This window comes from Osmerus eperlanus, chromosome 11 (assembly GCF_963692335.1).
Source record: "Osmerus eperlanus chromosome 11, fOsmEpe2.1, whole genome shotgun sequence".
NCBI classification, from domain to species: Eukaryota; Metazoa; Chordata; class Actinopteri; order Osmeriformes; family Osmeridae; genus Osmerus; species Osmerus eperlanus.
In genome coordinates this window covers 16,819,381-16,834,664 of record NC_085028.1, presented here as the reverse complement: position 1 = coordinate 16,834,664, position 15,284 = coordinate 16,819,381, and the positions used below count along the sequence as shown (strand labels likewise).

Genomic DNA, 15,284 nt, shown 5'->3' with positions numbered 1-15,284 from the left:
TACTCTTTTTTTTAACCCCTCATCCTCTCTTCAGTTCCCTCCATCCTCTCCCTCCCTTCATCCTCTCCCTCCCTCCATCCTCTCTCTCCCTCCATCGCTCTCTAGCTCATCCTTTCATCTCCCTCCTTCTCTCTCCCTCGATCTGAAAGTGCAACCATTCAATGTGAAACAGACAGGTAAACTGACTTGCAGACAGACAGGCAGACAGGCAGGCAGACAGGCAGTAGTCTTCAACATGGTTTAATCTGGTGGTGCTTCATGCCTATTAAACCATAAAACTCAGACTATTCTATTTTCTCCTTCGTTTGTTTTAGTTGAGAAACAGACATGACAGATTGGACTGCTCCAGCAACCCTCCTCTCTGCTCTCTCCTCCTCCTCTCTGCTCTCTCCCCAGGTGTCTCCTCTCTGCTCTATCCCCTAGTCTCTCCCCTCCCCTCCTCTCTCCCCAGGTCTCTCCTCTCCCCTCCTCCTCTCAGCTCTCTCCTCAGGGCTGCTGCAGAGAGAAAATCTAGTTCCTGTTCCTCTCTGTGTTAGGTCCAACCATGCCAGGCATTCAATCTTATAGTTTAGGAATTCTCCCAAACTATACTTCGAACAATAAGCATTGACTTGTGGTTTTATTGTTTATAGATTTAAGTCTGTTAAGTTTTCACTTTTTTCCCCCAAAGCCCTGTGTGATTTGGCACACAATGTGACTGGTTGGAGGGCTGGCTGTAGTGCAGGTGTGAGGGACCCCTAGCTTGACCCCTGCCACACTCCATAGGTCACACCGTCACCTCTGGCATGTCCAATCAACTTCTAGACACAAAGGAAGTTGTGTTTTTCTACTTCCTGTCTGCCCCCGGCCTCGGGGGTACGAAAACACAAAGGTGTTGTGGCGGGTTGCGAATGTTTTGAAGAACAAAAACACGATATACTCTGGTAATCTGACTTGAGCTTGACACGGCTGGTTTCCTGTGTGTCAGAAGGCTGCAGAGCTGTGGTTAGAGCTCAGAGTTCTACTGTCAGCATGAGGCCCTCTCCCTGTCCATCTCCCCACCAGCTCCTACAAACAAGCCCAGGTCGCTGTGAAAGGTTCCTGGCTCGGCCCTTGGTTCTGTTGGACCTCTGTGTTCCATTCCATGAGAACCTTTCCTTTGATCCTGTCAGTTAGGAGTGCTGGCCTGCTGTTCCGCGAATCTCTGTTCTGTGAGACCCCGGCGATCTGGACGTTCTGGCGGAGAGTTGGTTCTGTCTCGCCTGATGACCGCTCCCAGGGCGGTGGTTCTGCGAGTCTGGCCCGGGTCCTGAGGTAGACCCCGGTAGAACCTGGCCCAAGACGTTCCCTGGGGGAGGTGGAAGTTTCTGGCACCTGTGTCGTTAACCTATTTCTGAAACTCCTTTGGCAGACTGAGCCAATAATTTGAACTTATGTTTTAAACACAGGAGAGAGAGGGGGAGGGAGGGGGAGAGAGAGAAAGAGAGAGGGGGTGAAAGAGGGATGGAGCCAAAGAGAGAAAGGAAGATCTAGTTACAACCTATAGGGCTGTAATTAGACAGCAACAGTCCTAGGTGATTGTGTTTTAGTCTTCAGGTATGTTGACACTGACCTTGTCTTCTTCACATCCTCTCCCTCCCTCTCTCCTTTCCCTTCTCCCTTACCTGCCTTCCTCTCTTTTCTACTTCTCAACTCCCCCTTTCTACCTCTCCTGATCTCCCCCCCTCCTCTCCTCCCCCCCCCCAGCTGCCAAGCGCCCCTCCTCCGTGTCCTCTCTGAGCGGCATTGTGGGTCGGATGGCGTCGTCGGAGAGAGCGTCCCGCGGCAGCTGCACGTCCGTCAACACCGTGTGCTCTGACAGCGACCGTGCCGCCAGCCTCAGCTCCTCCGCAAGCTCCGCCTCCCTGCAGGACGGACACTCCTCTTCCTCCTCCTCCTCGCTGCCGTACGGAGCCCTGCCCGCTTACCCCTCCCCGCCCCAGCGCAACGGCTCCGACATCAGCCTGGACCTCACCCCTCTCACCCAGACCGGGGCCGGAGGGGGCGGAGCCGGGGCCTTAGCGGCGGGACTGGTGGCCACGCCCCCAGCCACGCCCAAACTGTCTCGGCTGGAGAGGGTGGCGCTGGAGATCGTGGAGACAGAGCAGGCCTACGTCAGAGACCTGAAGAGCATTGTGGAGGTGAGGGAGGGTCTGTGTTGGTGTGTTGTGTGAGTGGGTGTGTCTGTGTTGTGTGGCTAGTAAATCCCCAGCCCCCCTCCATTCCTGCTGCCCTCCTTACACTCTCTCACACACACACACACACACACACACACTCACACAACACCACGACACCTCCATCAGGTGCTAGCTTTACCTTATATAGACAGTACTGAGTGACTGATTGTAAAGTTGAGCTCAGATTCCCCTTCTACTTTCTACATCTTCAGAATGCTGACAATGCTTTCATCCATTCCTCCCACCCTCTCTCAATGACCATCTATTCTCCATGCCCTCCTCCCCCCCTCCGCTCCACTCCGGAGTGGAGGGATGGAGGGATGGAGGAGAGGGCATGGCAGAGGATGAAAGCAGCAATAAATTCAGGCCGTTACTTCAAAAGGATGTTTCACACTCTTCACAGGCAGGGTCAGCTGGCCCCTGCACAATGTGGAGGCTGTTATTGACTACACACACACACACACACACACACACACACACACACACACACACACACACACAGGCACACAGGCACACAGGCACACACACACAGACACACACAGACACACACACACACACACACACAGGCACACAGGCACACACACACAGACACACACACAGGCACACAGGCACACACACACACACACACACACAGGCACACAGGCACACAGGCACACACACACAGACACACACAGACACACACACACGTGCAAAGGCACGCACACACACACACACCCAAGCAGAGAAGATTACTTTGAGCAGGAACAGAGGGTGACTGTTGAGGGGTTGTCATCACAGTCATCATGTTCCCGTGGAAACCGACAGTCGTCCAAGGTTTAACTGTGACCCTCCAGATAGGGTAGTAGTCTGTCAAAAAAGTCTGTCAAAACAATCAATCAAACAGTCAGTCAGTCAGGAGTCTCCCCCACGACTGATAGACAGACAGGAAGTAGTTGCGAAGATAGACAGGAAATGACAAGGATGTGATATCCACAAACACTGGAGAGCTATAGGGCTGGAAGGAGACAGAAAGAGAGATGGAGGGATGGAAAAAGAGAAAAAGAGGGAGGGAGAGGGATAGAGGGAGAGAGATAGAGAAAGAGGGAAGGGGAAAGAGGGAGGGTTGCGGTTGCTCTGATGTTGAGGGAATGTCTGTTAGCAGGTGGAGATCAACAGGTGGTTGTGAAAGTGACTGAAGACGCACAGAGAGGGACAACTAGGATGGAAGGAGAGAAGGAGAGGAGAGGGATGAGATGAACAGCAAGACAACCTCAGAGGAAGAAAGAAAAGAGTTTGAAAGAAAGAGAGTTTGGCCCGAGTCTCCAGGACAGAACATGATCGGAGAAGTGGGTTTGATGTCCTAGAATGCCTGAAATGTTAGCTGTGTTCTGTGTGTCGGCCTCGACCCTCTGAAGCCTGGCTGCGTGGAGGCAGTGAAGAGAGGGGGGTTGACTGGCCTGGCCAGCTCACAGATCCAGCACAGATCAGATGACTATAAATTAGTTTTCTGCAGCAGGAAAGGATTTAGGCCAGAGCGTGTCTGTTTTACCAATCTGTGGCTGGTGTGTGTGTGTGAGTGTTGGCAGAGCCAGAGTGCTGACTTGGGGAGATGTTGTTAGCTGTGTGTGTGTGTGTCTGTGTGTGTGAGGTGAGCCAGCTAGCTCGTACGACACCAGAGCCTCATAGTGGCTTCTGCAGATATTATGGGAAGCTGGTTTTAATAGAGCACAGAGAAAGATGATGTCAGTTAGAGGTACAGTATTAGGAACCAAGGATGAACGTGTGTGCGTGTCCGTAAGAGAAATGGGAGCTTACGTGAGTTTGATTGCAAGTTTGCATGCAGACTTTTTAAGTGTGCAGTTTACAGTATGGTGAGAGAGAGCGAGAGAGAGAAGGAGAAAAGGGGGGGAAAAAAACAAAAACGAGAAGACCCCTTTCCCCCTCTGCGCTGTACGTCTGCCAAACAGGACAGGAAATATGGGGGGAGTTTGGGGTTCAGTATACTAGGCAGGGTCCCACTTTCTGGGGCTCAGGAGGGGAGGAGGGAGGGCAGACGAGGGGAGGGGTGGAGGGGAAGATGGAGGAGAGGAAGGGGGACGCAGGGGCCTCCACAGTATACTGGGACACCCTCCTCTCTGTCTCACTCCCTCTCTCTACAAACCATGACCTACTTTCTCAGACAAAGAGATCCGACCTGCTGCTACTTCACTCATTCTTTCGTTCTTTCGCGTTCTTTCTTATGTAGTAATCATTTTCTCTAACCCATATGCATATCTGCTTTCTATTTCTTTTCTTCCATTATAGGTTGTCTGAGGGAGAGAAGGGGGAGAGAGAAGGAGAGGAAGAGAAAGAGGGAGGGATAGAGAGAGGGAAAGAAAGAGAGAGTGAATTAGAAATAAAGACAGATTGGGATAGAGAAAGAGACTGTGACTGTGTCATTTATCACTCATCCCACACCTTGCCTACCAGAGGGTATATGTGTGTGTGTGTGTGTCTGTGTGTGTGTGTGCTGGTGTTTGTGGGTGTGTGCATGATGGGAATTTTTGCCAGGCCGTGACTGCCTGTAAATCTACAGTAATTACAGTGCCATTCTTCCCCCTTGCCTTTAAAAGGTGATGAATGTGGCGAGGCCTCCATTTTTCCGCCTTGTTTTGTCGAACACACGTGCACACACACAACTTTGCGGCCTGTTTGCCTCAGAACTCCAGTGGCTCGGGAAACAAACACCACTTTTTTTTTCTTTTTACATTTTTCCCTTCAGGAATGCACCCTACAGCAGTCAGGATGGTGTGTGTGTGTGTGTGTGTGTGCAGTCCCGTGTATGGACCCTTCTTCAAACCCGCTCTCCCATAGGCTTTGTTCTGTTTATATATTTACTCTAGTTTGTTTTCATGGTTGAGTTTCGGTCACTTTTATTTCGGGCCTCTTTGTGTGTTATTTAATTGTTGGCTACTCTGGGTGGGCCAGGCTGTATACTTCAGTGTCTTTAACCCCGAAGGGAAGGGTAAAGTTCAGTGGTTAGAGCATTTGACTTCAGATCAAGAAGTTGCAGATTCAAATCCCTCCTATTTTGGATAAAAGCGTAGGCTATGCTAATTAAATGAGTACATGATTACATTGCTGTGTAATGCTAGCGCTGAACAACGTCAGGCCTTATGCGACACCCTCCCTGGAGACTGATCTATTCTATTCTGGTTTCAAATGGTCTGTGGTTTCTACTGTGGTGTCTGTTGGTTTCTCAAAGTGTGTTATTACACCGACGAGGGCACTGCTAGAAAATAAACGCTGCCTTCTCTTGTACAATATCGTACGATACCATGCAAGCCGATGTCGGGGGCGTACGTGTTCGTGTTTTCAAGTTCATCGTCTGCACACAGTCCACGTTTAACAGCAGACTCCTTAAAGTCTGTATGTCTACATAAAATATGTCTGTTTTTCCTTCGTTCACCGGTATCAGTTAGCAACGTGTGTGTCCTATCAGATCAGAGGATTCCCTTAGGCTCTACACTCAGGAAGTCTGCTGACGCCGTTTTAGATTGATGGGCCCGTGAGAAATATGATATAGCCTAGTTCTGGCGATGTTAGATAATGGAGATAGCTATGAAGGTAACTGATACGCTATCATAGATAAGATGTGTTTAGCAACTCCACACACCTATCTGTGTCTTACTGTACACACAGCTAGAGAAAAACGGATAGGTCCTGAGGGTTGTTAGCAACTCTTCGCACCTAGCATACAGCTAACATAGATAAGATTGTTCGTAACTCCGCACACGGCTAAAATTAGATAAGGCATGTCATTAACTTCACACTTATCATAACGCTAATGTAAGAGGGGTTAAGGAGAACTGAAGGTCCAATCTCCTAGCTTCATTAGCCCACAATAACTTCCCACTTTCACATAAACTGAAAATGTTATTTGATTCTTCGAAATTGTATAAATGTGTAAATCATGTTTTTGAGAGATTTTGGTGAGGGAATGTAGCGGCAAGGATGTTGACAATGAAAAATAATTTCAATATTCTACTCTCATTCTCTCTCGCTCCCTCTCTCCCTCTCTCTCCCTTTCTCCCTCTCTTCCTCTCTCTTTACCAGGACTACCTGGGCTGTATCATAGACTGTGGAGACCTGCCTTTGAAAGCGGATGAGGTCAGCACCCTCTTCTGCAACATCGAGGACATCTACGAGTTCAACAGGTATGCTCCTCCGCTCACATCCAAACATACACCCAACTATCAGCCGGACGCATCCATTGTCAGGCCAAGAGGACATCCAGAAGGTACGAGAGCCCCAGGATGTGCATTGGCATGATCAGTATAACAGTGCTTAAGAAAAACTGATGAGTGAATGTCTGTGACTGTTTCATGGGGTAGCACAAGTGATGAGTGCATGTGGAGGAGCAAGTCTTTCAGGAATTTTGTCCTAGACGGCCTCTCATAGAGCTTGATTATAGATTGGATATCATGTTCAGGTCACAGTTGCATCCTACTTTTCTCTCTCCCTCTCTCTCTCTCTCTCTCTCTCTCTCTCTCTCTCTCTCTCTCTCTCTCTCTCTCTCTCTCTCTCTCTCTCTCTCTCTCTCTCTCTCTCCACCTCTCCTCCCCTACTGTTGATACTTAACACTAAAAGGAGTGTCGAGGTTTCCTGGAAGCCACTTAGCAGCTCCTGAGGCTTCCAGTGGGCCCTCCAGCCTCCAGGCTCCAGGCTGGCCACAGGCACTGGAGCAGCCTGTCGGTGTTGACTCTAGCTGTAATTACCATACCTCCGCAGCGCTAGGGGTCATCGGCGGAGTGTTGTGGTGCGTGCTCTGTGTGTTTGACTTGGGGAGAGACGCTGTTGATGAAAGGTATCCATCATTCAGACGAGCTGTCCTGAGTGTGCTGCAGAGATAGGAGGGATGTGTGTGTGTGTGTGGAAAGTGTTTGAGTTCGGACCGTTTCGTTTCATAAAGGTCCTGGGAAGAGCTCTGTTCATATTTTTCATATTTCCTCATCGCCCCCCCCCCCCCCCCCCCACACACACACACACACACACACACTGAGAATGTTTTCACACTTTAGTCTCTCTGCGTTTATGCCAAGTCACACACACACCCTCCTGGTTCCCTGTCATCTCTCCAACGTTACTGAGACCCCCCTCCCTCTCCCTCCCTCCCTCCCCCTCCTCTGCTCTGGACCAACATGGCTTCCTGCCTCTGGTTCTCAAGGGAAATGGCCTCACTGTGCATAGTGATAGTGTATTTGTGTGTGTGCGTCAGAGAGAGGGAGAGGAAGAGGGAGAGAGAGGGACAGTTTGTGTTTTTAGGAAAGTAAGAGCATGTGTAGGTTGTGTTGCTCTGGGTAGCAATGTATAGTGTAACTACAGTGCGTCATTGTATGGGATTAAGCCCCCTCCCCACCCTTCCCATCACTGTGGGGTCAGACCCCTAAATTAGATTAGTTTATAACGCGGAAAACGAGAGATAATCAGTCAGTTCCATCTCGGCCCTGCTTTTCCCTCCCTCCCCCCTTTCCCCCTTCCTTCCCTCCCTCCCTCCCCTTCTCCCTCCCTCCCTCCCCCTCTACCTCCCTCATTGTCGCTTGGCTGTAAGTAGCCTACATTTCATCGAAGGAGAGAATAAGGTTGACCTCATTTTAATCCCCTCTTTGCTTCACTAAGCAGGGAAAAAGAAACCCTTTCCTCCTCCTTTTCTTGTTCTGCCTTTTCCTAAATCTCATCCCCTCATCGCTGTGGTATGCAGCCCCTGTATCCACGCAGGGCTTGTTATGTCTACTTTCTTGGCACGGAGCTGGTTCCTCCAGGCTGGGGCCCAACATACCGAGGAACTTTACCCAGGGACGGGGGGCCTCTGCTGGGCCACACGCTGCCGGCGGCCTGGGTGGACACGGCCTTGTGGAGGTGGAAGAGACACACACTGCCAAGCAGACAGACAGAAAGACACACACACACAGACAGTGAGTGTGCAGTTGTCAGCAGCTGGACAGGACAGGCTCTGTTGAAGCAGAGCAGCGGGCTTCTTATCCTCATCTTAGCGGGCAGGGAAAGGCTTTGTGACTTAAAGAAATAGAAATGCTGTCCTTTCAATTCTTTTCTATTCTAAAAGAGATTGGATTTTGAGATCTAATGGTTTTTGGATCAGAGGTTTTGCAACTTGTCTGTGTTGAATAGAAAAGTATTTGTACTCCACTTGAGCAATACTTTCAGCGTAAATATGTTACTGTTACGGAATGACTCCTACCACTTCTGTTAACACACTCGATCATGTGTTAGCAAGGATTATCTTGGGACAGACATAACTTGTGGAGCCAGAGAGACAGAGGAGATAGATTAGTCAGGGCTGAGCTTATCAAGATGACTCAGCAGACAACGGAAGATCTCTGCCCATCTCCTCTCCTCCTCTCTTCTCCTCTCCTCCTCTCTTCTCCTCTCCTCCTCTCCTCCTCTTCTCTTCTCCTCTCCTCCTCTTCTCCTCTCCTCTCCTCCTCTCTTCTCTTCTGCTCTCTTCTCTTCTTCTCCTCTCTTCTCCTTTTGTTTCTTCTCTCCTCCCTAATCTTCTATTCTCTTATTTTTTCCTCCCCTTTTCCTCCTCCCTCCCTCTTGTCACCCCCTCTCTTCCCCTCTCTCCCTCCTTGCCCCCCTCCCTCCCTCCCTCCCTCTTCTCTCCTCAGTTCCACATCTCTTGTTAAGAGCCAGACAGACTGGATCAGCGAGGCAGTTGAGGACAGAACGAGGCAGGGAAGAAGAGAGGGAGAGAGGGAGAGAGAGAGGGAGAGAGATTTAACTACTTCGCATGAGAATGTTTAAATGCATTGTTTAAGCTGTGTGATTTATCTCTAGTATCCGGCTAGCAAGAAACCTGGTAGGGAGCCAGACACACACACGTACACACACACACACACAGACACACATACACACACACACACACACACACACACACACACATACACACACACAGACACACATACACACACGCACACACACACACATACACACACACAGACACACATACACACACGCACACACACATACACACACACACAGACACACATACACACACACACACAGACACACACACACATACACACACACAGACACACATACACACACACATACACACACACAGACACACATACACACACGCACACACACACACACGCACACACACACAGACACACACATACACACACGCACACACACACAGACACACACATACACACACGCACACACACAGACACACACAATCACACACACACACAATCACACAGACATACACACACACGTACACAGACACACACGTACACACACACACACGTACATACATACACACACACGTACACACACACACATACATACACACGTACACACACACCTGCGATGAGATGGAAGAGATGGAGTCAGATGGCTGAGCGGTTAGGGAATCAAGCTACTAATCAGAAGGTTGCCGGTTCGATTCCCTGTTGTGCAAAAATGACGTTGTGTCCTTGGGAAAGGCACTTTACCCTACTTGACTAAATGTAAATGCAATGTAAATGGAAGAGAATAAGATAGCAGCTAAAGCTCAAAGGGCTGATAGCAGCAGACCTAAGACCCACAGAAGCGTTCTAGATAGAACCGTGGAACAGACAGGGGAACGGACAGGGGAACGGACAGGGGAACAGACAGGGGAACGGACAGGGGAACAGACAGGGGAACAGACAGGGGAACAGACAGGGGAACAGACAGGGGAACAGACAGGGGAACAGACAGGGGAACAGACAGGGGAACAGACAGGGGAACAGACAGGGGAACGTGGGGGCTGTACTGGGAGGTCTGCCTCTGAGAGCCCATCACTCAAGGTTTGGTTTCCTGGTACAGTGTTGTTCCCCTCTCTCTGGACTCGAACTGTACAAGTGATGTTGGCCTGGGGACCCGAGAGAGGGAGAGAAAGAGAGGGGGATGGAGATGATGAGGGGGAGCGAGGATGAGAGAGGGAGAGACAGAGAGGGTGAGAGAGAGGTACTGAGAAGAAGAGAGAAAAACAGAGACAGAGGGAGGGAGAGGAAGATGGAGAGATGTGTGATTTAGGTGCCGCTTTGACCCCGGTGTGACCCATACATGCCTGGCTGGGGTCGTGCCCTCCATGATGTCACACAGAGGACGCCCCCTCTCGCTAAGCTGATGTTCTCCCCAAGATACACACACACACACACCCCTCACCCCTGTGTACACTGGCAGGTCTAAGACCTCCACACCCCAGCCCCAGAAGCAATGTGTCAGATATTTTCGATCTGTAGATGCCTTTGTGTGTGTTTGATGTGTCTGGTTTGGCTGTCCAGGCAGAGTCCGGCCTCCTGATACTTTCCTGCAATGTTTTCCAACCGAGACACCTAAATCAAACGCACCCTAGAAGCTAGACATATTTTACTGTTCAGTCCAGATCTGGTCTTCAGCTCCTACTGTATAAACAAGACATGAGAGGTGAGACTGGTTTCATCTGCAGACCCCAGAGAGCCCTCAGCAGGAGAGAGGGAGGGAGAGATCCCTCAGCAGGAGAGAGGGAGGGAGAGAGGGAGGGAGAGCCCTCAGCAGGAGAGAGGGAGAAGCAGGAGAGAGGGAGGAGAGGAAGAGGTGAACAAAGGAAGAAAAAGAGACAAAGAGACAGACAGACTAAACAGGGAAATGATGACCCAGCTTAAACAAGGAGGAGGAGGGGGGGTGGATGGAAAGAATGAAAGAAATAAAAAGAGAAAAGCGAGGGAGTGTTCCTTTCGGCTGGCAGGTGACTGTGTCTCTGTCTGAAGTTGTAACTTTAGTGAGTTATGAGAGAGAGGGAGAGAGGGAGGGAGGGGCAGAGAGAGAAAGAGCTTCTCCCTCTCATCCATGTATCTGCAGGGTATCAAATGAGCATAGCTGGAATGCCATCGTGTCCACCCAGTGTATATCACCCTGACTTAGAGAAACATTGTGCCCTCAGCCGGAGATAGAATCAGAGTAACACCCCTCTGCTGTTGCTGGACCTCAGATATATCTAAGAACAACAAACAGGAATGTGTGTCTGAGAGATGGAGAGATAAAGAGACTTTTGATGCTCTTTATTAAGACCCTCAAAAATAAAAACAACACTAGTCTCTCTTTCTCCTAGTTCCCTCTCCTTTCTTGTTCTCTCTCTCCTCTCTCTCTGTCCTCTCTCCTCTTTCTTCCCCCCTCTCTCTCTATTTCTCTCTTCTCTTTCTCTCTCACCTCTCTCTCTGTACTCTCTTGTCCTCCATCCTTCACCAGTCCAGCGCAGCTATGCTCAGCTTTGCGGTCGCTGGACTGAAACCACCCATAATTCCCTGCAGCTTCCCCTCTAACCCCTAATGAGGACCGCTGCCCATCTGTCCACCCGCAGAACACGACTTGGCTCTGGGGACGAGCGGGAGGAGGGGAGGTGGGGTGACGAGAACGGGGAGAGAGAGAGAGAGAGAGAGAGAGAGAGAGAGAGAGAGAAGAGAGAGAGAGAGAGAGAGAGAGAGAGATGAGAGAGAGAGAGAGAGAGAGAGAGAGAGAGAGAGAGAGAGAGAGAGGAGGGAGGGATGGTCAGCAGAAGTATAGAGGTCTGTGGTTTTCCCCTCGGCCACATGAAGGAGATCCACTGGTGTCTCTCTGTTTTCCCTCGGAAGAGGAGGGGGGAGGAAGGGATGGGTGAGGGAGGGAGGGATGGGTGAGGGAGGGATGGGTGAGGGAGGGAGCCAGTCCAGTGGCTCCACAGGTTCCAGACTCTCCGGACCCTTGGGTTCTGCTAACTAGCAGAGGCTGTGCTCTGTGTGTGTGTGTGTGCTCTGTGTGTGTGTGTGTGTGTGTGTGTGTGTGGAGTGGTGAGATGCGACCTCAGGGTTTTGGGTGCACTAAAGGGTGCATCCTCGGTTTCAGCTCATGGTCAAAGAATGCTGGGGCTTAACCTCAGATAAGGGGCTGTGTGTGTGAGAGAGAGAGATATAGAGAGAGAGAGAAAGAGAGAGAGAGGGAGACATATAGAGAGACAGACACCCTTGTAGAGGAATGTAAGGGCTGGCCTCACTGTCCCTGCAGAGATGCTTCTACAACCACCAGACAGACATGACACTCACTCCCCCCCCCTCCCTACCTCCCCCCCAGTCCTAGAGGAATGTGATCCATTTCACTATCACCACTCATGCTGTCCAAAAAGGAAACTCCATAAGCTCTCCCTCCCTCCAGCCCTCCCCTCCATCCCTCCCTCCCTCTCCCCTTTCTTCCCTCCCTACCATTTCTCCACCTCTCCTTCCTTCTCCCCATTTCCTCGTCTCTCTCCATCTTCCTCCCCCTGAGTCCCTGTTCCTGCCTGTTCCTTCTCCTTAGTCTAGGAGAGCGGCTGTTTCCAGGTGATTCATGATCCTGGAGCTCAGCACAGTAATCACTCCCTCTGCTCTCGCCCTCTCCTCCCTCTGCTCTCTCCTCTGCTCTCCCCCTCTCCTCTCCTCCCTCTGCTCTCCTCTGCTCTCCCTCTCTCCTCTCCTCCCTCTGCTCTCCCTCTCTCCTCTCCCCCTTTCCTCTCCTCCTCTGCTCTCCCTCTCTCCTCTGCTCTCCCTCTCTCCTCTCCTCCCTCTGCTCTCCCCCTCTCCTCTGCTCTCTCTCTCTCCTCTTCTCCCTCTGCTCTCCTCCTCTCCTCCCTCTGCTCTCCCTCTCTCCTCTCCTCCCTCTGATCTCCCTCTCTCCTCTCCTCCCTCTGCTCTCCCTCTCTCCTCTCTCCTCATCTCTATCCTCCAGTCATCTCTCTCCTCCTCGTCTCCATAAAGAGAGATGTTAATCAAAGATTACAGGTTCCTGGAGAGAGTTTATGTCGCTACGGAGATAGAAATGGCAGGAGACCAGTGTGTGTATGTGTATACTGTTTACGTGTGTTAGTGTTTGTAAACTGTATACGTGTGTGTGTGTGTGTTTGTAAACTGTATACGTGTGTGTGTGTGTGTAAACTGTATATGTGTGTGTGTGTGTAGCAGGTTGATGCGAGGCCAAGCTGAGATGTTTCCCATCTGTGTGTGTTTGGGAGACGGTTCTGGAGGGAGGGAGGGTTGGACAGACCCAGGCTGAGGGGATGGGGTGCAAGAGAGGGAGGGATGAGGGAGAGAGAAATGGAGGAAGGGGATTTGGGGTTCTCTCGGGAGAGTTGTCTATAGCAGCGGCAGGGCTGCAAGGCTGCAGGTTTGCAGGGCTGTAGGTCTGCAGGTCTGCACGGGCTGCAGGGCTGACTGGAGATGCAGGGCCCCACGGCTGCAGGGATGCAGGGCTGCATGGCTGACTGGAGATGCACCCCCTGTATCCCTGTGATGTATTTTCAGATGTATGTTGACCTTGTCTGACTGGTGACCTAGTGGAGAATGACCTTTGACCTCCAGCTGACCTATGACCTCTGTGAATTCACAGTGACCTTCTGGAGGACCTGGAGAGAAGCCACCATGCGGCCGCCATCGCAGAATGCTTCGTGGAGAGGGTGAGTGTGTGTGTCAGAGAGAGAGAGAGAGAGAGAGAGAGAGAGAGAGAGAGAGAGAGAGAGAGAGAAGAGAGAGAGAGAGAGAGAGAGAGAGAGAGAGACAGAGATGCTAGGTCTGACTGACCACAGCTGTTCTACAGGTGGCACCATCACAGGAAATGTTTCCACTCTTGGTTGTGTGTGTGTTAAAAGCAGATACTGTGTGAGAGAGATGTGTCAGTGCGTGGGGTGTAAGGGGGCGGGATCTTACAGGTTGTGAAACATGACTCCCTGCATTGACCCCGTGACCTACCTGTCACGCTGTCCCCAGTGCTGTCCACCCGGAGCCGTGTCCTGGTAGTCACGGCAACCACGCACACCTCCGATAACATGGGACCAGCAGAGGGCCAATGAAGAGAACAACAGAGTTACGGTCAGGTGTGGTAGCAGAGTCAGGATCAGCATTAGTGATAGCCATAACCCAATCCCTAAGTCTAACCATAACCCTAAATTCAAAAATTAGGGTTAGGGTTAGGAAAACGGCTGACCTTATGCCTAAACCAACAACAGAGTTACGGTCAGGTGTGGTAGCAGAGTCAGGATCAGCATTAGTGATAGCCATAACCCAATCCTAAGTCTAACCCTAAATTCAAAGGGTTAGGGCTCAAACGGCTCACCTTAACACTAAACCAACAACATTTCAATATAACAAGTCATTATGGCCTTTGGAAAAATGTTTTTTGGGGGAGGTGGGTCGTGCATTATAAACCCCAGTGCCTAAGCTTTTGTCCTTAATGGCAATTTTTCCCCTTACTACTTTTACTTTTATACTTTAAGTAGTTTTGAAACCAGTACTTTTATCCTTTACCTGAGTAAAAAGTTTGAATTGATACTTCACTTCTACAGAAGTATTTTTAAACCCTAGTATCTATACTTATACTTGAGTAATGAATGTGAATACTTTTGACACCTCTGGTTATAGCAGGGACGTGCACAGACGTTTGGAGGGGCTATTGCTCTAACATGAAAAAAGAGATCAACATTATCTCCATTACTTCAAAAAGTCACGTGTGGAAGAGTTTTCATTCTCCTTCACTCGCAGTGCACCGGCGTGAGAATACAAACAATGTCATGTGACAGTGTCATGTGACAATGTCATGTGACTGGGGGCAGAGGGCAACACTGACGTTATGGTGGCAAAATAAATGAACACAGAACTGGATAATATCGCAATTTAATTTAACTTAACTAATGATGGGCTTATCGTATTGACGTAGCCACAATTTATTTTATTCATTTAATAGGCAAATGGGCTGTTGCCCGGGAAACAATAGCTTGTACCTGTGCATGTCCCTGAGTTATAGCCCTATCTCTGAATCTAACCCTAAATTCAAAAATTAGGGTTAGGGTTAGGAAAACGGCTGACCTTATGCCTAAACCAACAACAGAGTTACGGTCAGGTGTGTAGCAGAGTCAGGATCAGCATTAGTGATAGCCATAACCCGATCCTAAGTCTAACCCTAACCTAAATTCAAAAATTAGGGTTAGGGTTAATAAAACGGCTGACCTTATGCCTAAACCAACAACAGAGTTACGGTCAGGTGTGGTAGCAGCCCTGCCCGATCCCTGCCCCATCCCTGCCCAGCCCTAGCCCCATCCCT

At 50.1% G+C, this 15,284-nt stretch overlaps 1 protein-coding gene across 1 annotated transcript in view; it reads left to right on the top strand.

The window, feature by feature from the left end:
* LOC134029425 (pleckstrin homology domain-containing family G member 2-like) overlaps nt 1-13,984 on the top strand; it is a 33,723-nt gene extending 19,739 nt beyond the window's left edge. Inside the window, exons 3-6 of the mRNA XM_062473522.1 lie at nt 1,726-2,159; nt 6,270-6,370; nt 13,578-13,644; nt 13,955-13,984. Of these exons, the coding sequence (XP_062329506.1) occupies nt 1,726-2,159; nt 6,270-6,370; nt 13,578-13,644; nt 13,955-13,984 (632 nt within the window). The remainder of the gene's footprint in view (nt 1-1,725; nt 2,160-6,269; nt 6,371-13,577; nt 13,645-13,954) is intronic.
* Nucleotides 13,985-15,284: the final 1,300 nt, after the last annotated feature.